Source organism: Rattus norvegicus, chromosome 4 (genome assembly GCF_021556685.1).
Source record: "Rattus norvegicus strain SHRSP/BbbUtx chromosome 4, alternate assembly SHRSP_T2T, whole genome shotgun sequence".
Classification (NCBI taxonomy): Eukaryota; Metazoa; Chordata; class Mammalia; order Rodentia; family Muridae; genus Rattus; species Rattus norvegicus.
Window position 1 is genome coordinate 78,396,186 of NC_141537.1, and position 24,658 is coordinate 78,420,843.

The window sequence follows — 24,658 nt, forward strand, 5'->3', positions numbered from 1 at the left end:
TCTGGCTTCCGCATGCCCCTGCACACATGTAGCAATACATTCACAGACACATACATCTTTTAAGTCTTAAAAGGGGGTAAATCTCAGGATCACCTCCTCCCCTCTGACTGCAGGGCGGGTGAGCTGCACCTCTGGAGAGGTATCTTGTGTTGATGGCCCTTGCATTAGGACCATCCAGCTGTGCGATGGAGTTTGGGACTGCCCAGATGGAGCCGATGAGGGGCCTATCCACTGTTCCTCGCCTTCTCTGCCTACACCCCCTGCGGGCATTGGGCAGAACCCTTCTACCAGCTCCCCCGATACATCACCAAGTCCTGTGGGTAGTGCCAGCCCTGGTGAGTCTTTGGGAATAAATAGGGTGAGAAAGTTAGAAGCCAGATGAGCTGCCCCGGAAGGGGATGGGTGAGTACCTTAGAAGGACTGGGAGCTCTGGCATGAAGCGGCTAGTGTTTGAAAAAGATGGACCTCTGAACAAGTGAAGGAGAAGCTAATGGGTGCGAGGGACCAGGGAAAAGCTTGTGGAAAGCGAAACAGCAGCTGAATGCCAGAGAAGGTGGGACTAGGTTAGGACTGGGCGCGCTCAGGGAAGACTCAGGGAGATGTGAGGTGAGCTGGGCCTGCAGAGTCATGAGTCCATTCTCGCTGGTCTAAGCAACACATCCTCTGCAGCGTCCCCCTGCAGCCTCTCTGAGTTCCAGTGCAACAGTGGAGAATGCACCCCTCGGGGCTGGCGCTGTGACCGGGAGGAAGACTGCACAGACGGCAGTGACGAGCTTGATTGTGGTGGGCCCTGCAAGCTGTACCAGATGCCCTGTGCCCACGGCCCACACTGCCTGTCCCCAGGACAGCTATGTGATGGAGTGGCACAGTGCCCAGACGGTTCAGATGAGGACCCCGATGTTTGCGGTAAGAGTCACATCCCTTACTCTGGACAGGCCCCTTCTGCTGGTGGCCTAGCAGGCTGGGGCCTGGCTCTTCCCAAGTGCATGCCACCATTGGCCCGTGCTGTAGCATGTTGGCGACAACTGGGAAATATCAGAGGCTGGGTGATTGGGTGATTGCTTTTGTTTTGTTTCTTTGATTTTTTTTTCTGTAGACTCATGGGAGAGTAGAAAGGTACCTCTTATATGCTCACATTTGGGCAAGAAGAAACAAGAGAGTGGGTGGTGGCAAAGGCCATGGGGGAGGGTCTGTTGGGAGACTCCCCCATCTACAGCTTTTCCCCACCTCACCTGAGTGGAATTCTTTGTGCCTGTACAAATCAACACTTCATGCCCTGGGTACCTCACCAGAGAGACTGTTAAGCTGTCCACAGCCCCTTCCTTTTCTCCAGGACCACTCTTCAACCCCTTATTCTAAAGGTCCCTTTGATCCAGGACAGGACGATGCTTCCCACCCATGTCCTCCTCTAATAGCCTGGCTTTCTCTGTTCGTACTGCTGTGAGGATAGGGGTGGAGCATGTAGGATACTTTTGTTTGTTTGTTTGTTTGTTTGTTTTGAGGCAGGCTTTCTCTGTGTAGCCTTGGCTATCCTGGGACTCACTCTGCAGACCAGGCTGGCCTCAAATTTAGAGATCTGCTTGGCTCTTCCTTCCAAGTGCTGGGATTAGAGGTTCCAGCCACCACCGTTCCTCTGATAGGACACTTCTCATCCATAGGTTCCACCCAGTTGCCCTCATGCCAAGGCCTCTTCTCCTGTGGTTTGGCTCCCTGGCTGTGCCTGAGTACCAAGCTGCTCTGTGATGGGATCCTTGACTGTCCCCAGGGCGAGGATGAGCTGGGCTGTGGTATGGATACTGTTTTCTTGCTTTCTAGAAAATGGCTTTCATTCCTAGCTAACTGTTCTTTCTTCCCCAGAGGAGCGATCAGCCTCAGGAGGCCCCAATGGGACAGCAGTTCCCTGTCCAGAGTTCTCCTGCCCAAATGGAACTTGCATCGATTTCTTGCTGGTAAGAGTCTCAAACAGGGATGGGTAGGCTCGGATTTTAACACTTAACTAGAAGCCTGAGCTTGTTGCTTTTCCAGGTTTGTGATGGGAGCCCAGACTGTGAATTGGCAGATGAAACAGAGCCCTCCTTGGATGAGCAGGGTTGTGGGACCTGGGGCTCCTGGGGTCCATGGGAGCCATGCAGTCAGACCTGTGGGCCTGGCATACAGAGTCGGAACCGAAACTGCTCCATATCCAGTCTCCATGTGCTACAGAACTGCCCAGGCCTGCAGCACCAGTCACAGTCCTGCTTCACAGAAGCCTGCCCAGGTGAGGGAAGGGACATCTGACAGAGGGAGTGGGGCAGTAGGCACTAGAGACAGAGGTGACAGTAGAGGCTCTTAAGCCCTAAGCCTGCCTCAAAGCCTGCACTCCAACACACACACATGCTCGCACCATACACACACGTGCCCTGGCTCTCCCTTGCAGTGGATGGTGAATGGAGCTCCTGGTCTCTGTGGTCTCCATGTTCTGAACCCTGTGGGGGCACCATGACCCGGCATCGGCAATGCCGGCCACCCCAGAATGGGGGCCAGGACTGTGCCCTGTTGCCTGGAAGCACTCATAGCACCCACCAGACCAGTGAGTAAAGGGGGAGAGGGCACACACATTAGGGCATTGGATGCTGATGATTGGATGTTGAGTGAGCAGGTGGACACTGGGGGAGGGCACCTCTGGGTAGATACTAGGGGAGGGAGAAGGTGGCAGGGGCAGAGGGTTGCTGGACGGTTGCATGAGGGGACTTGTGGTGGATGCAGAATATAATGGACACTGGGACTTTGCTGCAGATGCCTCTCTCTAAGCTCTGACTTTGTCCTTGTCCTCTTTCAGGTCCCTGCCCTCAGGAGGGCTGCCTCAATGTCACTTGCTTTGGGGAGTTGGTATTCCGGCCTTGTGCCCCCTGCCCTCTGACTTGTGATGACATTTCTGGTGAGGCCGTGTGCTCTCCTGACAGGCCCTGCAGCAGCCCAGGTAAGGAGGTACTGGACTGGGTTTGTTGAGGCCTTGCTTTGTGTGATGCCTAACGCTGGGCTTTACCTAGGTTGCTGGTGCCCAGAAGGGAAGGTGCTGGGCACTGAGGGGCGGTGCATGAGGCCCAGGCAGTGTCCCTGCTTAGTGGATGGTATCCGTTACTGGCCTGGACAACGCATCAAGATGGACTGCCAGCTTTGCTTCTGCCAGGATGGGCAGCCACATCGCTGTCGGCCCAATCCAGAATGTGCTGGTAAGCCTCTTCAGGCCCATCCCTGGGGGACCTCCTTCCAATCTGGACCACCAAGCCTTGACTTATGTCATCTCTCAGTGGATTGTGGCTGGTCTTCCTGGTCCCCTTGGGCAGAGTGCCTGGGCCCCTGCAGCAGCCAGAGCCTCCAGTGGTCTTTCCGGAGCCCTAATAACCCACGCCTCTCTGGCCACGGTCGCCAATGCCGTGGCATCCACCGCAAAGCCCGCAGGTACAGGGACCTCTGCTTAAGCAGTAGACGCCAACTCCCTCTTTGAAATAAGTATTTCACATCTGCCAGAGACCCCAGACCAGCAACCCGTTCTCTGACCCCCAGTTGATCTCTCAGCTGTCTTTTCCTACTTCAGTTTTGTACCTGCTCCATCCAGGAGCCAGTAGACAGAACCTACAAACAGGGCTTGAGCATGGGTCTGTGTCTCAGTGGGTGGTGAGTGCATCTGGTAGGCTTGTAGGGGCATAGTTATTTCAGCTCTTCTGGGACAGGCTGTGTTTACCGACAGTGTTGGCTCAAAGTGCTTCCCTCCCCTATGGAACGGGGTAGAGTGGGATTATAGCACGATCAAACATTTACCCAGGACTTTCTTGGCTTTATTACTGACAGTCCCAAGCCTAGGAATGCCCTTTGTCCAGCAAGTAGGGTGGGGGTAGCTTTGAGTGAGGTCCCTCCTCCAGGAGCTGTCACCATGTCTCCATCCCAGGTGTCAGACAGAGCCTTGTGAGGGCTGTGAACAGTGGGGCCTCACGTACCATGTCGGGGAACGCTGGCGTGGGGGCCCCTGCACGGTGTGTGAGTGTCTGCACAGGAGTATCACACGCTGTTCTCCTTATTGCCCGATAGGCAGCTGTCCCCAGGTGAGGACCCTGGGAGTGTGCAGAGGGCGGAGCCTGGAGAGGTGAAATGGCCTAGCCAGGCTTGGGGAAACTGTGTGGGTCTGTGATAGACAAGTGGCTTGACTTCTGTGTTCCCACAGAGCTGGGTCCTGGTGGAAGGAATGGGAGAATCGTGTTGCCACTGTGCGTTGCCTGGTGAGTGGGACTCGAGGGCGGCAGAAAAGCCTCAGGAAGAGCCAAATCCACTGAAGGCTGTGGCAGGGAGCCGTGTGGGTTTCCTTACCCTAACGGTGTATTTACAAACTGTTGACACTAGCGCTCACCTAGCGTGTACAGTTACGTAGGTTGTTCCCTGCGCGATGAGTCTCTGCCCAACGCCTACATAGGTTAGAAACTGCACCAGTTCCGCACTCCTCATCCGGAAGTTGTTTTAGCCTGGGGATTTTATTCTGTTCTCTAAATAGTGAGTGGAGGCCAAAAGCCCCCTTTCACACACAGAGAAGGAGGGACCCTTCCTAGCTGGAGTTTGTCCCTGAGAAGCCACGAGAGGGAACATGTTCCAGGAAGTGTGAGGGGGCCTGAGCTCTGGGTTGGTGGCTGTTGGCAGCCTCTCCTACTTTTTCTCCTGATCCCTGGGTCTCTGCACAGGAAAGAACCAGACAATGATCCCAGTGACCACTCCTGCCCCTGTCCCCACCCCCAGCCCTCAGATTGGAGCCTCTCTGGTCACCTACGTTCTGCCTCCCATGTCGGGTAAGTCATGGGCTATTTTGGATGCTGAGAGGGAGTGCCCTAGTTATTGCCAGACCTTTAGAGAAACAGGATCTCTGGCACAGTCCCCTGCCATGCACACATTGCAGGTGGTGAAGTCACCCATCCCAAGTTGCATACCCTAGCTCCTTGTTCCATTTTTCTGTCCTTTGTACCCCAGTTCCCCTTGTGGCTTCCTGACTGTCCCTGCCACTCTCTGTTTTGCCTTACTGGAGCCTACCTCTCTTTCTCTCCTGTATCCAGATGCCTGCTATTCTCCCCTTGGCCTGGCTGGACTGCCCACGTGGGCACCATCCCAGCCCCTGGAGCATAGCACCAGGGCTGCCCCAGTGGAAGCTCCCACGGCAGGGCCTGGCCCCAGAGAGGATGCCTATGCTGAGTGGCACACCCAGCCACTCTATCTGCAGCTGGACCTGCTTTGGCCTCGGAACCTAACTGGTCAGTGAGGAGGAGGGGACAGGATAGGGGATAGAGAGGGGTGGCTGTCTCATTGCTGACCTTTGCCCTGCTCCCCCAACCCCCACCAGGCATCATGGTGCAGAGGGCTGGCTCCTCTGCTGCGTATATCTCCAACTTGTTGCTCCAGTTCAGCAGTGACGGTCTACAGTGGCACAGCGTTCTCAACTCTCTGTCTAGTACCCTGCCTCCACCCAAGGTACTGAGCCCTCTGCTGCCCTGGGGCAGGTGGCCAAACGAACTCCTTTGTGGATACCACAGCCTTTGTCCCCAAGGCACTTCCATTCCCCTGGCAGGCAGTCCTTGCTTTAGACATCTGTGGGACACCTTCTAACTAGCAGAGACAATGTTCTGTAGAGTTGAGAGTCCAGGGACATCTGAAAACCCCAGAGTGGCTTACAGTCTGCATACATGCCCCTCTATACCAGGCTGTGAAGGAGCAGGGTGGGAACACAGCCAGTCACAGAGGCCCTTGAAGCACAGGCCTCTGCAGCAGCCTTGGCGTGCACTATTTCTTTAGGAGTGGGCACTCTCCTCAGGACGACAGGCCCCTGCAGCCATAGGAATCAGCTCACTCATGTCCGCTCTCCTTAAAGAGCATCTGCTCTATGTGGGAGTGACACCCATGTCATGAGGGTTGGGGGACTCAGAAGGGACATCAGGGCAGAGTTACAATGGCAGCTTGAGCAAGAGGTAGGACTTGGGCAGCGAGTAATATCTTCCACAGCCTTCTCCGGAGAGCTCGAACCACATGGTCCCTGAGGTATGGACATTCGACCAGATGGTACAGGCAAGGTACATCAGGGTGTGGCCACATGGCAGCCACCTCAGAGACAACAACCAGCAGGATATCTTCCTGTGGGTGGAGCTACTGGGCTGTAAGCCAGGTACAGGTCAGCTTGGGAGCTGGAGGGGCAAGGGTGGGCTGTGTGATGTCAGCAGTCCTTAGTAGTGTATTTTCCACAGTGCCCCCATTGGCACCCCTATGTCCAGGGACCAGGCACCGCTGTGCCAGTGGTGACTGTGCCCTAAAGGGTGGGCCATGTGATGGTGCTGTGGACTGTGAGGATGGCTCAGATGAGGAGGGCTGTGGGCCCCTTCGTGCAAGCACTGCTAGCAGGTAGGGCCTGGCTGTGGGCTGAACGGAATGTGAAAGTGGATGGGAGGAGCCCTGTCTTGCCTTCGAAACCATGAGTGCTGATGAGCCATCACTGGGTGCCCTGAGCCCTTTCCACCGTAAGAGTCTTGGGTTCTGTACATTCTCCTGATATCTGGAGTCGAGCGACTCTCAAGACCACCCAGCCTGATAGATGGGAGTTGCTCAGTTTCTACCTGGTCCTGAAGGTGGGGAGTGTTTTACCCATCCTCTGGTGGTCATGAAGTGATCAAGCTGAGGCCACCATTAGAGGTCACCCTTGCCCGGCCTTGGTGGGCAGTGCCCCTCCTGAATGCCCTACCCTGGTCCGAAAACCCCTGCTCCCTTTAGGATGATTGGGCTCCAGGGTCAGGAGATCCCCTGGAGCCCTCTTGGTGGTTTTTCTTCCTAGAGTCCATTCCACAGCCAGGACCCCAGCCCTCTCCCCCACTCAGCCTGGAAAGTTTCCGTTCCATCCCAGGGAGGTGAGTGGGAATTTGAATTCCACTGCCTCAGCAGTGCACTTCCTGCGTCTGCATCGTCCTCCCTCTGTATGCATTCAGTCGCTTTTCCTCCAACTTGTGTTTCCTGATGCTATTCTGTCAGGCCTTCGTCCTGAACTGTCTGGGAGCTAGCTTGGCTTGAGGTAGGGTGCTGAGCACTGGAGGGACAGGGCAGGGCATCCATGTGGTACAGTCTGAGTGGCAAGAGCTCTGTCATGGGTGAGGAGACACCAGGGCATCTACTTTTGGAATCTATGCCTGGGGTCCCCAGAGGCATCTGGGACAAAGCTTGAAGTATGGGGATATCTGTGACACAAGGAGAGACAGGGCATTTCCATTGACAAACAGCTTGCTCAGGACATTGGGAAGGCCCAGGACTTTGGAGGAAAGAGGTGGAGTGGTTGCACAGATGGGCCAGTGTCTTCCTCTCAGGGGGAGGTTAGCTTGGTCATGAATTCTGCGGGCCAGCACCTTGGGATAGTCAGCCTACTTACCTTGCAGGGAAATCACCTCTGTCCTCAGCTCTGAGCTTCTGGAAACAGACAGAGGTGGGAAGGAGGCAGCTGTGGCCTGCTGGAAAAGAGATGGGCCAGGGGGAGCTTCCCTGGAGGCCTGAGCAGAGTGGCTAAGCTCTCTCCCTCTGCAGGGTCTGGCGGACATGGAGCACCAGCAACCCAAGCAGGAATCACCCATGCCTAGTGCAGGTGTGTGCGCAGACTCCAAACCACTCCCCAACCCCCCGCCCTCATCATCCCTTGCCCTTCTAGAGCAATAGCACTAGTATGTCAGAGGCCAAACCCCTTGTCCTTCAAATTCTCCCAAGACTAGAGAGCTAAAGGGTAACAAGACACCACTCACCAGGTGCATAGCCAGGTCCTGACTTGATGAACCTACTAGACCCAGGGTATGAGGTCTGAGGGGACAATGACAGTTTGTATGGCCATGCAATTGTCCCTATGGCTGCAGCCCCCATCCCCTATCCTGGACCAGCGTCCTTGAGAAAGTTGAGATACCAGCTGGCCCCATCTTTGTCTTTCTGCTCACCTAACCGTGATGTTAGGTGTTCTTCTAAAGTGTTTGGTGGCAACAAATGCCGTAAGTGGGCATGAGAGTAGGGTAGGCAGGGTGCCCATCTTAGGATACTTCTAAGCAGTGAAGGGGCTCCCTGCTCAGCATGTACCAGCTCCCATGGCTACTCATCAGCCTCCTGCACCATGGTCTCCATGGTCTCAGTGTGGGTTGGGATGGGCATGGATCACCAAAGGAGCACGCTGTACTGACTGCCCTGCAAGATACTGGACAAACCATTCCAACCCGGTGCCTCAGTTTCCTCACTATGAGAATAGGAGGCTCTTCCCCACAAATTCTTGTAGAAATTGTTCAGCAGCCTGGCTGCACCATGTCTTTGTGTCTTTTATTTAAAAAGAAATCACATCTACAACATGTGGGCTTGTGGGCTGAATCCGAGTCTCATTCTAAGTCTGGTTCCAAAAAAGGCTGTCTTTGAAGATGAATGTTTTGGCAGAAAATGCATGTCTGGCTCTCCTTTTACTACAGCTGTCAGGAAGCCCCAAATCAAGTTTGTGTCTTCACATCAGTAGCAATGCCCTCATCACGAGTCTCAGTCATGTTTGTTCCTTCTGCTGTTAGTTTAAATGACTCCAGTTCTTTCTCACTTAACGCCTTGCTTCACAGTGAACTCATACTGGGACGTTGCTGTGTCTTCCTGTGACTAGAGTACGGCATTAGATCAAGTCTGGATTTTTTTTTTCCTTCTTCCCTTTAACCCTCTTCTCATGCTCCTTGGGTGATAGAAACCTTTTCTTTGTTTGTCCCATTCTTCCTTCCTTCCTTCCTTCCTTCCTTCCTTCCTTCCTCTCTTCCTTCCTTCCTTCCTTCCTTCTTTCCTTCCTTCCTTCCTTTTTTTTATCTGAGGGGTTCTGTGATCGCTGTGATTATCCTGCACACGTGGGAACCAGGGGTGCCTTCTTCAGAGTCTGTCTCACCACCTCTCATAGGCCACAGAGCTGAGGCTGTGCTGTTTCACTCCCCTTTCATCCTCAGGGAGGAGAGCAGGTCTCCCAGTGCCTCTGAGGGCCTTCTGCCTGTTTCAGGGCAGTCAATGCAGACACTGACCACCACCTCCACCTTCCCTCCTGGGCTCACAGGAATGGCAGCTGTGACGGTGCATTCCCCACACTCAGTCATGCCAGGAACTCCTGTTGGTTAAGACTCTCCTGCCTGAAAAAACTTGTGAACCCAGCTTCTTTGGGAGCCACAAGGCAATAGTCACTTAGATCAAGGTCACATGTCATTTTTGTTAGAGTGGGCCTTTCTGACTCAACTTACTCCTTTTTCATTACCCCAAGAAAGGCAGGAAGTGATGTATCCTAGATGCTAAGAGGAGAGAAGTTGGGGAACTGCTAGGAGGAAGGGTAAGGGTGACCGGTTCCCAAGTCAGCTAACATCCTGTGGTGATGTCCCGTCTGCAGGCCAAAGTGTCAGCCCCAGGCCCTTCCCACTCATGCGGTGTGGCCCTGGGCAGGTGCCCTGTGATGTATTGGGCTGTGTGGAGCAGGAGCAGCTATGTGACGGGAGGGAGGACTGTCTTGATGGCTCCGATGAGCAGCATTGTGGTAAGCTGGAGGGACTGAATCACACAGTGGAGATGGCAAGAGGGTTTTGGGTCTGGGTAGCTCCTAAGGGAAGTATATGGGAGGGGCTGGAGCAGCAGGGAATGGAGAGAAATTGTAAAGATGACTAGAAGCACCAGTGTCTTTGAAGGTGATGAAGAGAACGGGCTAGGCATTGGGTCCCAGCCTGTTTTGTTAAACGTATTTGGCTGCTGAGGATCTCAACTGTCTATCAGTCAGTTATCTGACTGACTGCATCCGTATCTGATGATGCATCCACCCATCCATCCCTCCACACCCACCCATCCACGCACCCACTTATCCATTACTCCATCCACCTCTTTATGTATCAATCATCCACCTGTTCTTTATAAAAATATTTTTATTGTTTTTATTTGTGTGTGTGTGTGTGTGTGTGTGTGTGTGTGTGCGTACATGAATGCTGTAACATGTGTACGCTCATGGAGACCAGATAAAGATACTGGATCTTTAGAATTGAAATTAAAATAGTTGTGAACCACCATGTGGGTGCTGGGAATCAAACATGGGTCCTCTGAAAGAGCAAGCAGTGCTATTAATCACTGAGGTATCTCTAACCACCACCCATATACTCTTAAATCTACCCATCTTTTCATCCATACATCTATACATCTGATCATTTATTCAATCTGTCCATTCTTCTCTCCAAATATATATTCATTAATCTATTGACCCATCTACCTACCCATCTTCCAACATATCCATTTGCTCTTTCTTATTATCTATCCATTGTCTGTCTGCTTATACATTCATTTACTTACTCTTACCTACCCACCTACCCGTCTGTATTTACTTACCATCTATTTAGCTATCCTATTCATATACTCATCTCTCCATCCATCCATCTGTCCATGTACCCCATATTCATCCATCTATCCATATAGTCTACTCATCTGTTCATCCATCCATCCATCCATCCATCCATCCATCCATCCATCCATCCATCCAAGGTAGATAATTTTTATCAAAGTTTGGTTTTGCAATCCAAAGAAAAATGTTAACTAATTATAGTAACCATCACCCCCGGGAAAACCCATTCTGAGAGAGGATAACCAAGGGAAGGACTGTTCTGCATGTTCTGACTTCTTTCTGAACACTTAGAAGTAGAGAAACTGTGAGACTGTGTAGTGCAAAGACCTTATGTGGGCTCGTCCTGGGTGGGGGATTCCAGAAGCACTGAGAGGAGTGGAAAGGCCAGAGCCTCTGCTCAGCAAACTGTCCTGATCTTGGCCTCAAGTTCAAGGGACTCAGTTTCTCACCCAGCCAGAAATCATTTATGTGGCTCCCTTCTCTCTCCTCAAATTACCAATTGGCAGCAAGTCCTGAGCCCTTCACTGTGCCTACTACTGCCCTCCCTGGGTTGCCAGCCTCAAGGGCCCTCTGTTCCCCAAGTCAGCTGAGCTGTGGCAGTGGGGAGTGCCTACCCCTTGAGCATCGATGTGACCTTCAGGTGAACTGCCAGGATGGCTCTGATGAGGATGACTGTGGTACGTGCTGGCCTGAGGCACAGTCCCAAGGGCCCTGTTCCTGCTTGAGCCCCCTTCTAAGCCCTGGTGTGCTGTGCCCTGCAGTCGACTGTGTGTTGGCACCTTGGTCTGGCTGGAGTGACTGCAGCCGCAGCTGTGGCCTGGGCCTCATCTTCCAGCACCGAGAGCTGCTGAGACCTCCCCTGCCTGGAGGCAGCTGTCTGTTGGACCAGCTCCGTAGCCAGCCCTGCTTTGTGCAAGCCTGCCCAGGTAGCCTACCGCCCTAGAAGGAAGTAGGGATTGGCTGCTTGCTGTGGAGGCCTGATTGGTTCATCTCAAGTGGTTCACCCTCAACAAGTGCCCTGCCCTCTTTGTGTCCAGGCTTTTGAGACTCTAGCACAAAGATGTCCATGTGATCATGTGATCATGTGATCACAGCTTTCAGAGTTGTCAGGATACTCACTCCACCCACCCTTCCTTGCCTTTGTAGCTAGCCTGAGGGAACCACTTCACTTAGGGTTCTCATGCTGTAAACTACTATTCCTACATAGTCGTTTCTGCCTTCATCTATCCATGATTCCATGTGTGAGAGTGTTTTAAGTGAGCTACCATTCACTGGCTCCATACCTGAAGGCTTTATAGACTTTTTTGTTCAGTCACTCGAATACAGTGGCTCACAGCTTGCTCTATGTACTGCTAAGAGGGTAACCCTCCCCCCCAACACACACACACACACACACACCAGGCTCTCCATAGCTCCTATATCAGGTTCCCTATCCCTGGCTCTGGTAGTTTCCTGTATCACTGCTACCAGATGTGTGCCACTGTAGGGTTTGGTCATTGTAACCTTGCCAGGGGCTGGAATTCTATCCCTGGCATTACTGGGTTGCTTTCACTGGTTTTCTCACTCACAGGCAGTTAGGGTGTTGCCCTTGGCTGCCAAGCCACTGGCCCCTAAGCGTCTGGGAGAGGCTTCTTGGCCTGGTTCTCTCCTCTCTACACAGCCTATCTCCTTGGAGTCTTCCTGATAGACCCCCTTCTTCCTCTACAGTGGCTGGGGCATGGGCGAAATGGGGGCCCTGGGAGCCCTGCAGTGTCTCCTGTGGAGGTGGCCACCAGAGTCGCCAGAGGAGCTGTGTGGACCCTCCACCCAAGAATGGTGGGGCCCCATGTCCTGGGCCTTCTCATGAGAAGGTGCTCTGCAACTTGCAGCTCTGCCCGGGTGACACAGGTAAAGGGAAGTTGCCTGGGAGGGACCTCCGACAGTGGAGTCCCAGGGTTTGTCTCAGGACCTTCTGGTGCCCACCCTCCTTGAGCTCTTCTCCCTCAGACTGTGAGCCAGGCCGTGTGCATGTGAATGCTGAGTTGTGCCAGAAGGGACTACTACCCCCATGTCCACCCTCCTGCCTGGACCCCGAAGCCAACAGAAGCTGCAGTGGGCACTGTGTGGAAGGTGAGGCAGAGCCAGAAAGAGGAAGTAAGAGGAGCCCTCCCAAACTCAGCACTGTCCCTAAGGGACCTTTCCCTGCACCCAGGATGCCGCTGTCCTCCTGGGCTCTTCCTCCAGGACTCTCACTGTCTGCCCCTCTCTGAATGCCCCTGTCTGGTGGGCCAAAAGCTGATGCAGCCCGGGCTGGCCTTCCTGTTGGACAACTGCAGCCAGTGGTGAGCACCTACAGTAAGGGGTGGTGCTAGTCCAGGATTGAGGACTGAGGAGTGGGAGAGGGTTGCTGGGCCAGGGGAGGGCTCTGAACAAGAGATGGTGCTGAATGGATCCTTCCCCTTCTGTTCTCTGCAGCATATGTGAGAGTGGGATACTGCTGTGTAAGCCAGCGGCCTGCTCCCAGTCCTGTGGCTGGTCTGCCTGGTCCCCATGGACCGCTTGTGATCACTCCTGTGGCTCTGGAGTGAGGGCCAGGTTCAGGTGTGGAGCTGTGACAAGATTGGAAGAGATGGGGAGAGAGGACCAGAGCAGGCTACCCTAGTGGGAAGGGCAGTGAATGGATGGGAAAAGGATAAGGAGGCAGGAGTAGTGTGTGGCAAAGGAGGAAGACGGATGCCCAGGCAAGTCTCTCTTCAGGTCCCCCACCAACCCTCCCGCGGCATTTGGAGGTTCCCCGTGTGAAGGTGACAGGCAGGAACTGCAGGCCTGCTACACAGACTGTGGGACAGGTACTGTAAAACAGGAGACTGCCTTCCTCTTCCCAATTCCTTGACCTGGCTGGTACTTCCAATAGCTAGTGAGTGAAGCTGTGCTGGAGGAGGCTGGTGTCTCCATGTCTCCTTTCCTGCCTGAACTCCAATGCCAACGGAAACTGCAGTGGGTACCGTGGAAAGTGAGGCATAGCCAGAAAGTGGAAGCAAGAGTTGTGCCCACCCAACCAAGATATGCTCCTAGAACCAGGCTAGGTTAGTGTGTTTTGGGGTGGGACAGATAGGCTCTCCTGCAGACTTCCTGGATACTCGGGCAGGCTGGCTTGCAGGGACAGCTGTCTGCAGAGGCTGGAAGAATGAGGCTGCTGTGTGCTTCAGGGGCCCAGGGCAGATAGGACTCTTAGAGGCAGGACAAAGGTACCAGTTTGCCCCTTTTTCCTCAGGCTATGGAGGGTGGGGGGCAAGGGAGAACACTGAAGTATTTGTTGGTCTGTGAGGCAGAGTGAGTGGTTGGTGACAGGGAATGAGGGCAGGAGACTCAGCAGTGGGGTCCTGGAATCAGAGGAGAGTGACTGGTGATCTCAGACAGGTGGTCATATGTCACAGGAAACTGACATTTCCTATATAGAGAAATCTAGAAGAGTTGGGCTGAGCGACTGAGGATGGGGAATGTATTGTGGGCTGTTGGCTGAACCATGAGGAGGCTGAACCATGGAGAAGTGTGGACATGAGCTCAGGCAGGATCCATGGAAGGCTGTGCCCTAGGGAAGGGTGAAATGTGAGCTGCAGAATGGGGTCCTAATACAGAGCCATGGAGTAATCCCAACCTTTCATAGCCTCTTGGTTTTTGGGACCTGACCCAGACCCCCAACCCTTTGGCCAGCCTGTCTCTCTACAACTGCCTTTCCTTTCAGACATACCAGGTTGGACACCCTGGACATCCTGGTCCTCCTGCTCCCAGAGCTGCCTTGTCCCTGGTGGGGACCCTGGCCGGCGGCAGCGTTCTCGGCTGTGCCCCAGCTCCAGGGACACATTCTGTCCCGGAGAGGCCACCCAGGAGGAACCCTGCAGCCCCTCTCTGTGCCCAGGTACAGCCCCGGCTTCCTGGTGTGGGTGGGAACCTTAGTGGAAAAAGGAACAAAAGAGAATCACTCCTTGACCTAGTCTGACCCCCGGGAAGGAGGAGAAATGGCCAACCTGGTGAAAATCTTTAAACCACCCCATCTCAACCCCACCCAAAGTCCCCTTAAAAGTGGGAAACTTTGATTGACATTATTTGGAAATTTTCAAATCCCTTCCTCCCCTGCCCATGTTTTGCCACTATGACCTCTGTTCTTCCTGGCAGTGCCGAGTGCCTGGGGTTTATGGGCTTCCTGGTCTGCCTGCTCAGCCTCCTGCAATGGTGGTATTCAGACTCGTGGACGCAGCTGCTCTGGGTCTGCTCCTGGGAACCCTGTGTGCCTAGGACCCCACACTCAAACCAGAGACTGCAACGTGCATCCATGCACAGGTGCCACATTCCTTCTACACTTTCCAGGTGGCCTCGTCCACCTGGGCTTTGACCTTTCCAGCCTTCTCTATTCCCTTATCTGACCTCTGACTTCAGAACATGCCACAGAGAGTTAGGGAGTCTTCAGGGATTCCAGTGTCTCTCCAAGTCCCCTGCTCCCCCTCACCTGCTGGGAACCAGATACTGGGCCAGACACTTTACTTGTCCCTGATAAGGGTATGAGACTTTGAAGGCAGAGACCACTCAAAGGCAAAATTCAGGGGGGAATAGCCTCAGCCCATGAAGTCTGTTTTCTTTGCTCCCTGATCCTTTGGGCATTACTCCTGGACCAGACACTGGTGTCCTCCTGTTCTCAAGAGCAGTCATATCCAGTGGAGCCAAGCTCTGGAACAAGGGGAGAAAACAGGAGAGGACTAGTGGGGAGGGACTTCCTCACCTCTGCCTTGTCAATCACTACATCCAGGCTTTCCTCCTTGTCAGCATCTCTCCTGGCTCAGACCCTCTCTGTCTTCTCATCTAGCTCAGTGCCCAGGGAACATGGTATTCCGCTCAGCAGAGAAGTGTCTCGAGGAAGGGGGTCCATGCCCTCAGCTGTGCCTGGCGCAGGACCCTGGGGTGGAGTGCACTGGCTCCTGTGCCCCTGGCTGCAGCTGTCCCCCTGGCCTCTTCCTGCATAATGCTAGCTGCCTGCCCCGCAGTCAGTGCCCCTGCCAGCTGCATGGGCAGCTCTATGCACCAGGAGCAGTGGCTCGCCTAGACTGCAACAACTGGTAGGTTACCAGTAGAGGATGGGGTGGGGACAGGACAGGACAGGACAGGACAGGACAGGACAGGACAGGACAGGAGAGAGGCGGTACAAAGGGAGGGGCTATGTTCCAGAGTCAGGCAGAAATGGACTCATTCATGTACTCTCTCATTGGTGCATGTTGGGGGCAGGGGTGGGGTAGGAGGGCAGTGGGGTGAATACACTGATCACACACCAGACATGGTTCCTGAGAAGACAGCAATGAATGAGAGAAACACTGTCTGGCTACAACCTAGGTGTCTACAGGAAGTGTTCATCCAATCTGACTGTGGGAAGACTGGGTTTCTGATAGGTGGGAGTGCCATGGAACTACAAACTAAAGAGGGGCTTCCTTTTTAAAATATAATTTCATTCCTTGACAAACCCATATGTGACTGTAATTATTTTGATCCTATTCATCCTCACGCCTGCCCTTAACTACTTCCAGATCCACCCCGACCCCTTCTAACCCAAGGTTGTTTTCTAGATACTCATGAGTAGGGAACCATCCACCGGAGAATGGTCCACCTACTGGGGGCCATGTCCTTAAAGAAAATGGGCTGTCCTTCCACCAGCACCCATCAGTTGTCATAGCTACCCATAGCTCACGAGCCCCTCTGGCAGGGGTTTTTCTTTCTTGAATGTAATTCTTTACAAAGCATCCCTTGGAACCTGCTCTTTGAAGTACTGATTCTCAGAATTGACACCAGGTTTCGACAGCAGAGGGCACTCTAGCACCCTGCCCCCCACCCCCAGCATCACGGAGCCCACTGGATGTGGGAGGGAGGTCTGAGAGTTCAAGTCACAGCAATTACTTCATATTATTTATATATTTAGTGGCCCACCTCCCTGGTCCTCGAGGCAGATATCCAGTGCTTCAAGGGCAAGGGCTGGGTGGACTGGATTAGAGCTCACTGGATCATCTCTTGGCAGCACCTGCAGCTCTGGAGAAATGGTGTGCACCTCAGAGCGCTGTCCAGGTACTCCCTTCATGTGGTGGTCGGTGCTGAGACTATGGGAGACTTTAGACCCTTCAGAGATAGCCTCCTAGGGTGTGGGTAATGTCCCTGGAAAGTCCGGGTCCAGGACAGTTCAGCCTGGTCTCAGACATCTGCCCCTTCACCCTGGCAGTGGCCTGTGGCTGGAGCCCCTGGACTCCATGGAGTCCTTGCAGCCAAAGCTGTAATGTGGGCATTCGACGGCGCTTCAGAGCAGGCACCGCACCGCCCGCTGCCTTTGGGGGTGCCGAATGCCGAGGTCCCAACCTAGATGCTGAATTCTGCACTTTGAGGCCATGCCAAGGTAAGAGTGAGAACCTAGGGTCCAAGACTTCCTTGAAGAACCTATCTAGGGTTCCTTCCAGAGAGAAACCAAGAGTAGCTTTCAGGATCCACGAGTTATAAAAGGGACTTCCCTAAGGGTTCTAAGCAGTGGGTCCCCAGAGGCCTTGCTAGTCTATTTCCTGAGAAAGACCCTCTCTAGAGACCAGTCCACTTCCTCTCTGAAGGCACCAGGTCTCCTAGGACAGAGGTAATACTGCAGGTGAAGTTATACGAGATGAGAAGAAAGAGGTGCCTTTGGACATCTGAGTTTGGGAAGGATGTGTGCTGAGTATGGAAGGTGAGACCCTTAGTGACCTGAATGTTACCCATAGGCCCTGGTGCAGCATGGAGTTCCTGGACTCCATGCTCAGTGCCCTGTGGTGGTGGCTACCGAAACCGCACTCAAGGCAGTGGCCGGCACAGCCCCGTTGAGTTCTCTACCTGCAGCCTGCAGCCCTGTGCAGGTGAGGGATGCCTTCAGGAGACTCTAGTTCTCATTCCCACCAAGTTAGGACACTTTTAACACCCTGCCCACTGCAGCCCTGTCCCTTAAGACAGTATGAGCTCTGTGGCAACCTCAGCAATACCCAGAACTGGCACCTCTCTCATGCTAGGATCCTAGAAGGAAGCAGGGTGGGCAGGCTCTGTGCTGCCCTTTTGTCACATGTGTCTACAGGACCAGTGCCAGGTGTGTGTCCCAAGGACCAGCAATGGCTGGACTGTGCCCAGGGTCCAGCCTCCTGTGCCCATCTCAGCACCCCTAGAGAAGCTAATCAGACCTGCCACCCTGGCTGCTACTGCCTCTCTGGAATGCTCCTGCTAGTAAGTATCCCACTGCCTGGCTACGACTGGAACTGCTTCATGGTTTAGCAGGGAAGGGATAGCCAGGGGCCTGAGCAAGGGTGCCAAAGGTTTCCGACTGGCGACAGCCTGCTGAGTTAAAGACACCCTCGATAGCTGGTCTCTTGTTTATCAAAGTGGTGGTGGATCAGAGAAGTGTTTCATACATTTTACTCATTCAAATGTGTGTCCTCTTACCCACCACCAACTATGTGCTGAGCACCTACTGAGCGCTCAGGTGAGTGGTGCTGAGCACCTACTGAGCGCTCAGGTGAGTGGAATGGATAGGTAAGGCATACTCAGGGTTGCCTACTGGTGCTGGCTGGAGACACAGCTACCGTCTGTAAAGAAAATGGTTGCAGTGGCTGCTGGAGGGTGTTCTGCTGTTGTTTAAGTTACATGGTTTATACGACAAATATGTATCTCACACAGTTGGTTTCATTTAACAGCTTAGCCTCACGCCTTGCCATAGAAGGTGTGGTTTTCTTCTGAAGGAGAGGATGCATGTGTCCATGTGATCCTCAGCTGAGGCTCTGCTCTGCCCATTGAGGGAGGGACCTGTGTGGAGCTCTGTGGAAGGTGCCTGGGTGACGCTTGAGATGGACTAGGAAACTGAGTTCTGGTTTTGACTGGAGCAGGCTGGAGCCAGGATAACAAAGGGCTTTCTATTCCAGAACAATGTATGTGTACCTGCCCAGGACTGCCCCTGTGCCCACAGGGGGCGCCTTCATTCCCCAGGCAGTGCTGTGATTCTTCCGTGTGAGAATTGGTAAGACCCTCCCACCCCCTAGTTCTGCAGTAGCCCTGTGGTTCCTGAGGACCCAAGGATACCCATCTGTCTCTCCTCAGTAGCAGGGGATACTGGCTCCAGTTGACCAAGTAGATGCCCAATCTTCCCCTAGCCACAACCAACCAGCCGTCTGAACCTGCCTGAAACTCTCCAGTCACACATCCTTATCTGTCTTCTCTCAGGGGCTGGAAACACACTCAATGGTAGAGGGCTTACCTGGCACGTGTAAGACCATCAATTAAATCTCCAATAATGAAAGAAAAATCGCCTGTCTTCTTTTTCCTATTTGTGTTTATATCTACGGTTGTTCTAACAAAATATACCATACCTATATACATGCACATACATATGCACATGCACATAAATGCCTGCATACACACATGCACATCAAGCCCATGCACATACATGGGCACAAACATGCACATGTTCTGGAGGTTGGGCCCTTGAAAAGCAGCCTTTGATGGCCACACATGTCCTAGATCAAGGTGTTGGCAGACCTGGTGCTTCTTTTTTCCCGGAGCTGAGGACCGAACCCAGGGCCTTGTGCTTGCTAGGCAAGCGCTCTACCACTGAGCTAAATCCCCAACCCGACCTGGTGCTTCTTGAGGGCTGAGGGAGCATTTGTTCTAACTCTCCTTTTGGCACCAATCTGGCATTTTCTGCCTTGCAGATTGCTGTCTTCTCCATCTTTCCACCATCTCCCCACTGTGTATGTCAGCATCCAGAAACCCTTTTCTTACAAGAACACAGGTCACACTGGATTGGCCACCCCACCCCCAACAACCTTACTAACTTGGTTACCTCTGGAAGGATCTTATCTCCAAGTAAAGGTCACATTTGCAAGTTCCAGGGGCCAGAGTCTGAGCATAGTCTCTGTGGGTACCAAGTAGCCCTGGGGTGCACCCAAGCCTCTGCTTTTCCTTTTAGCTCCTGTGTCTCTGGGCTCATCACCAACTGCAGCTCCTGGCCTTGTGAGGAAGGTGAGGAAGGCTTCTCACTCCTCATCCCTGGCAGCCATGGGTCTGCGTTGGGGTAGGAGACAAGCCTCAGCAGGGCCGAGGCAGAGTCGTGGTAATTCCCCACGTTGCACATCATCCTCTTCTCTTGTTCTCTCCATCCCCATGTACCCCAAGGCCAGCCTGCATGGTCATCTTGGACTCCATGGAGTGTGTGTTCAGCCTCTTGCAGCCCTGCCAGACGCCACCGACGCCGCTTCTGTGTCAGGCCCTCTACTACAGCTCCCTTCAGCTTGGATCTGCCGACCACAGTGGCTGCCCCCACAATGCTCTGCCCAGGCCCTGAGGCTGAGGAAGAGCCATGCCTCCTGCCAGGATGTAATCGTAAGTGGCCCTTTAAGCTGATGCTTGCCTGGGTGTGGCCATCTCTGGGGTACCTCATCCTTGTACCAGCAGCTTCCAGTAGCCTCAAACCTTTTCACATTCCTTCCTCTTCTGCTCTCTCAGAAGCAGGGGTCTGGGGTCCTTGGAGTCCCTGGTCTGGCTGTAGTCGGAGCTGTGGAGGAGGCCTGCGGAGCCGGACCCGGGCTTGTGACAAGCCACCACCCCAGGGCCTGGGGGATTTCTGTGAGGGACCTCAGGCCCAGGGGGAGGCCTGCCAGGCCCAACCGTGCCCAGGTACCTGCTGAGGATGGGGTGGTCCCAGGAATGAAGAGTAAGAAGCTGGGAAACAGTCTTGGGTGGTAGGCCAAGATCTCCTCTCAGTTCATTCTGTCCTCCCAGTGGCCAACTGCAGTACCATTGAAGGGGCGGAGTACAGCCCCTGTGGCCCTCCCTGTCCCCGTTCCTGTGATGACCTTGTGGTGAGTCCGGTCCCTCTTGATACTCCCATCTGACCTTTGGCTGTCCAGAGAAACATCTTGTGGGAAACGTGTGTGTTTGTGGGAGTACGGGCTGGGCTCATGGTCTCTTGCAGAGAGAAATGGGGCAGAGATCCTGGTGACAATGGTTGAGGCCCTGGATTTTAGTTTACTACAGTGTGAGCTTGCTCCGCCATCTTGCTGATGAGAGAGTCAGCCTTATCTAGCAGCCCTTGGCTTCGGTTCAGCCAATGTTTCTAAATTAAAATGCCATTGCAAACACAGCACAAACATGTAGGAGGGAGAAATCATCTCACTATATCATCTTAAGTGCCGTAAACATTGTGGTGTACAAAGTGTGCGTGTGTGTGTGTGTGTGTGTGTGTGTGTGTGTGTGTGTGTGTTTCTGAACACCTACGCAGACACTAGACACAGATGGAGACAACACAGACAAGGTCTCTGAATCTGTGATCCCACACTCTGGGGGAAGGAAGACAGCCATGGATTAAAGACCCAACAGAATAAGAGCTCAGAAGATGAAGATGGTGCTTTGGGGCCTGAGCCATATATATACTGGGGGCCAGGGATGGCTCCAGAGAGGTGATGGGGAAGAAGGGGTGTAAGAGAATTCACCTAGAATGGTACAGTCGCTGCAGGCCATCATGCACAAGGCCTGTGCCCAGCTCTTTGCCCACTGTCTCCCTTGCCATCCATCCGGCTTTCCAGGGCACCTGCTCCCTGAGTGTTAGGGAGGCCTCAGGTCCTAGGCAATCAATGCACACCACACTGAGTCCGCAACCCCTAAGAATTGGGGTTTCACATTTGCAGGGCCCCAGAAATCAGATACATTCCTTGGGAGCTGAGGGGTTAATCTGTAGGCCTGTTCCCCACCTTCCCCTTCTCAGTGGCAGGGAACTCAGTGCATGCTGGTTCCCTTCCTGCCCTTCATCAGTTCTTGAAAGAAGAAGTAGTTGTCATGCTTTTCTCCCTCTCCCTCTCTGAGGGCCTTCATCCTCACAGTGCTCCTTACTCTTGCAGGGACAAGAGACAGACAAAAGTCAGTTCAGAAAGGAAGGGCTTTTTTCAAACCCATTCTTAGAAGGGGGAGCCCATGACTTTGCTGAAAGCACAGAGACAAGAGCCTGAGGGCAGTGGTCATGTCATATCTGTAGTCTGGAGGCAGAGGACTGAGGCTGCTCCTCTCTGACACAGTCTAGGACCTCCTCACATGGAATGCTACCTCTCACATTCACAGTGTGCTTTTGCTTCCATGGTGATTCTAAATCAAGTTAGCAATCAAGATTAACCATCACACCCACCCACCACCCTTTCTAACTTGGTCTGGGATTCTTCCTAACTCTCCAAGGCAGGCTGTTTCCTGCTGACTAACCCTCGGCTTGCTCTCTGTTCACCCCTCCAGCACTGCATGTGGCACTGCCAGCCAGGCTGCTATTGTCCCCCGGGCAAGGTGCTGAGTGCTGATGGGGCCATCTGCGTGCAGCCCCATCACTGCAGCTGCCTGGACCTGCTGACCGGGAAGCGCCACCACCCAGGCAGTCAGCTGATGAGGCCTGATGGCTGTAACCATTGGTGAGAGGCTTGCTGTGTTCCTGGGGCAAGAGGCAGCATGCTGACAAGAGTGGCTTTCCAGTTATCTGTGCGTCTAAGCCCCCGGGGCTCAGACAGTGGTACACTAGATACCCCCTTCCTGCAGAGAAGATGTAGAACAGGCCCATGACACCCGTCTAATAGGAGGGGAAACTGAGGCAGCCAGCTCCATGTGTCTGCTGAGGGCTGAGTATTCGTTCCCAAAAGGGAGAGAACAAGCAACGGATAGGGTGTTTATTCCTATTGCCTGCCTTCACTCACCTGCAAGTCACCTACAGTCATTACCAAATACAGCACACCTGTTGTGCTGTCCCAAAAGGCCAGCTGATGGGACAGGCAGGCTTCTGAGGCATAAGAGAATAGGAAGAAGGGAATGGACTAGAGCGTGGAGGTGCAAAGGTGCAAAGGAAGGAAGCAGAAGCCAGATGCGTGTGTAGCGGCCATTCTAAACCGTCATCCTTTTCTCTTGACTTTGCTTTGGCCTAGCACCTGCATGGAGGGGAGACTTAACTGCACAGACCTGCCCTGCCAAGGTACGTGCTAGCTTGCAGGGTGGGGAGGGCAGTTGGAGTGTAAGGAGAGTAATCTCAGGATTCTATCAACTGTATCCAATGCCTACCCCACCATTCACAGTGTCTGGAGACTGGTGTCCATGGTCAGAGTGGACAGCGTGCTCCCAGCCCTGCAGGGGCCAAACAAGGACCCGCTCCAGGGCCTGTGTCTGTCCTGCTCCCCAGCATGGGGGTGCCCCATGCCCTGAGGAGGCAGGGGAAACAGGAGTGCAGCATCAAATGGAGGCCTGCCCTAACCCCACTGCATGCCCAGGTGTGATATTCCCATGAGGCCTGTAACCTTGTCCCAGAAGCCCCAAATATATGTTCTGACCCTGATGACCTAAGGCCTCCTGGGTCTTCCAAGACAGATGACTCTGTCTCCTTGGTGCAGTGGATGGGGCCTGGAGCCCTTGGGGGTCATGGTCTCCCTGTGATGCATGCCTGGGGCAGTCCTATCGGAGCCGGATGTGCAGCCATCCTCCTCCCTCTGATGGAGGCACACCTTGTCTTGGGGGCCATCAGCAGAGTCGTCCTTGTCGGAACAGCTCCACCCCTTGTACAGGTGAAGGCTTTGGGGGTGGGGGAAGGGAGAGTGTAGGTCTAGAGACATGCTGCCTCTGCCTCTGACCACCACTATACATAGGGCTGTTCAAAGGGCAGCCTCAAGGTATTTGCCCATGGTTGTGGGGGAGGTGTCAGGGCAGGGCCAGTGTAGGTATAACAGGAGGCTCTTACCTCTTGTGATGGCTCCTTATCACTAACTCGCTTTCTTCCTAGACTGTGGAGGCGGCCAGGATCTCTTACCCTGTGGGCAGCCATGTCCTCATTCCTGTCAGGATCTGTCCCTTGGCAGTACATGCCAGCCAGGCTCCTCAGGCTGCCAGTCTGGCTGTGGGTGTCCCCCAGGCCAGCTTTCCCAGGATGGGCTCTGTGTGTTCCCAGCGGACTGTCACTGCCACTTCCAGCCTAAAGCCATGGGTCAGTAGTACCTCCCTTCCCCTCATCCCTGCCACCCCTTCCTTCGGCCAGCAGCCCATTGAGCTGAGGATCACTCTGCCTGGTTCTGCATCTCTGTCCATGGGTCCCAGGCCCAGGCTGTAGGCTGGGAACTGGAAACCCTGCATTTCCCATACCCTGGGCTAATCCAGGTTAGAGTTTGCATCTCCTTCCTTCAGGACATGGGTAATGTTGGGAGGGGTCTAAAATGCAGGAGTGTCAGATGAGGGGCAAGGCGAGGCTATTGTGCTGTCTAGCTTCCACTCTTATGCCTGTGGTCTTCAGGGATCCCTGAGAACCAGAGCCGGTCGGTAGGGTCTGCACTCAGCTCCTGGGAGAGTCTAGAACCTGGAGAGGTGGTGACTGGGCCCTGTGATAACTGGTAAGTGGGTTGGGAGTGAGCGGTGAAGTTGGACAGTGGTGCCTTTAGGGACCAGGCACTGTTGCTGAAGCCTCTTTTCTTGTCCCCAGCACCTGTGTGGCAGGTGTCCTGCAGTGTCATGAGGTGCCCAGCTGCCCTGGTCCTGGAATATGGAGCTCCTGGGGACCCTGGGAGAAATGTAGTGTCCCCTGTGGGGGAGGTGAGCAGCTACGGTCCAGGCAATGTGCTCGACCCCCCTGCCCTGGCCTGGCTCAGCAGAGCCGAACTTGCCATATCCATGTCTGCAGAGGTGAGCCCAGCCATCCTCTACCCAATGATCCTTTAGCCTTGAGTCCTGTCAGCTCCCTTGAGAGCCTGACTCTGAGTGCCTGTAGAATCCCTGTTCTGTCCCCCACCATCTGCTTCCTTTGTTAGTTAGGAACAAGTAAAGGAGGAGACAGACAGACCATGGGGGGAACCTTTGGGAAGGGACACAGCTAAGAGGGTGGACATTATGACTTTCAGGCTATAGAAGTGGTGGGTACAGAGGTAGGTAGTAAGGCTGGATCTGACTGGGCACTGACTTCTGTGTTGTCTCAGAGACAGGCTGCCCAGCGGGCCGACTCTACCGGGAATGCCAGCCCAGCGAGGGGTGCCCCTTCTCTTGTGCTCATGTCACCGGACAGGTGGCCTGCTTCTCTGAGAGCTGTGAGGAGGGGTGTCACTGTCCAGAGGGCACTTTTCAGCACCACTCGGCCTGTGTACAGGTGAGAACTCAGCTGGCCAGGATCCTGAGGCTGTGCCCACTGTCCCCGGCATCCAGCAGCTCCCTACCCACAAGGAATCTACGGCCTCTTAG

The 24,658-nt window shown here is 53.9% G+C and overlaps 1 protein-coding gene across 2 annotated transcripts in view; it reads left to right on the plus strand.

Moving 5' to 3' along the window:
* The window catches only part of Sspo (SCO-spondin), a 54,052-nt gene that overhangs the window by 14,405 nt on the left and 14,989 nt on the right, over positions 1 to 24,658 (plus strand). Inside the window, 46 exon segments of one of the 2 annotated variants that reach the window (NM_001007016.1) lie at positions 114 to 335; positions 670 to 906; positions 1,858 to 1,949; positions 2,026 to 2,257; positions 2,417 to 2,569; positions 2,819 to 2,959; positions 3,030 to 3,212; positions 3,291 to 3,441; positions 3,929 to 4,082; positions 4,202 to 4,256; positions 4,710 to 4,814; positions 5,076 to 5,270; positions 5,360 to 5,487; positions 6,016 to 6,175; positions 6,255 to 6,408; positions 6,836 to 6,908; positions 7,573 to 7,634; positions 9,003 to 9,151; positions 9,419 to 9,562; positions 10,915 to 11,085; positions 11,170 to 11,334; positions 12,116 to 12,295; positions 12,395 to 12,517; positions 12,600 to 12,729; positions 12,863 to 12,988; positions 13,145 to 13,236; positions 14,133 to 14,306; positions 14,564 to 14,728; positions 15,249 to 15,498; positions 16,446 to 16,492; positions 16,644 to 16,814; positions 17,167 to 17,298; positions 17,511 to 17,656; positions 18,349 to 18,443; positions 19,392 to 19,444; positions 19,598 to 19,804; positions 19,928 to 20,098; positions 20,204 to 20,283; positions 21,701 to 21,870; positions 22,375 to 22,421; positions 22,522 to 22,713; positions 22,834 to 23,004; positions 23,220 to 23,420; positions 23,724 to 23,820; positions 23,910 to 24,109; positions 24,400 to 24,566. In NM_001007016.1, coding sequence (NP_001007017.1) covers positions 114 to 335; positions 670 to 906; positions 1,858 to 1,949; positions 2,026 to 2,257; positions 2,417 to 2,569; positions 2,819 to 2,959; positions 3,030 to 3,212; positions 3,291 to 3,441; positions 3,929 to 4,082; positions 4,202 to 4,256; positions 4,710 to 4,814; positions 5,076 to 5,270; positions 5,360 to 5,487; positions 6,016 to 6,175; positions 6,255 to 6,408; positions 6,836 to 6,908; positions 7,573 to 7,634; positions 9,003 to 9,151; positions 9,419 to 9,562; positions 10,915 to 11,085; positions 11,170 to 11,334; positions 12,116 to 12,295; positions 12,395 to 12,517; positions 12,600 to 12,729; positions 12,863 to 12,988; positions 13,145 to 13,236; positions 14,133 to 14,306; positions 14,564 to 14,728; positions 15,249 to 15,498; positions 16,446 to 16,492; positions 16,644 to 16,814; positions 17,167 to 17,298; positions 17,511 to 17,656; positions 18,349 to 18,443; positions 19,392 to 19,444; positions 19,598 to 19,804; positions 19,928 to 20,098; positions 20,204 to 20,283; positions 21,701 to 21,870; positions 22,375 to 22,421; positions 22,522 to 22,713; positions 22,834 to 23,004; positions 23,220 to 23,420; positions 23,724 to 23,820; positions 23,910 to 24,109; positions 24,400 to 24,566 — 6,713 coding nt within the window. 2 annotated transcript variants of the gene reach the window in all.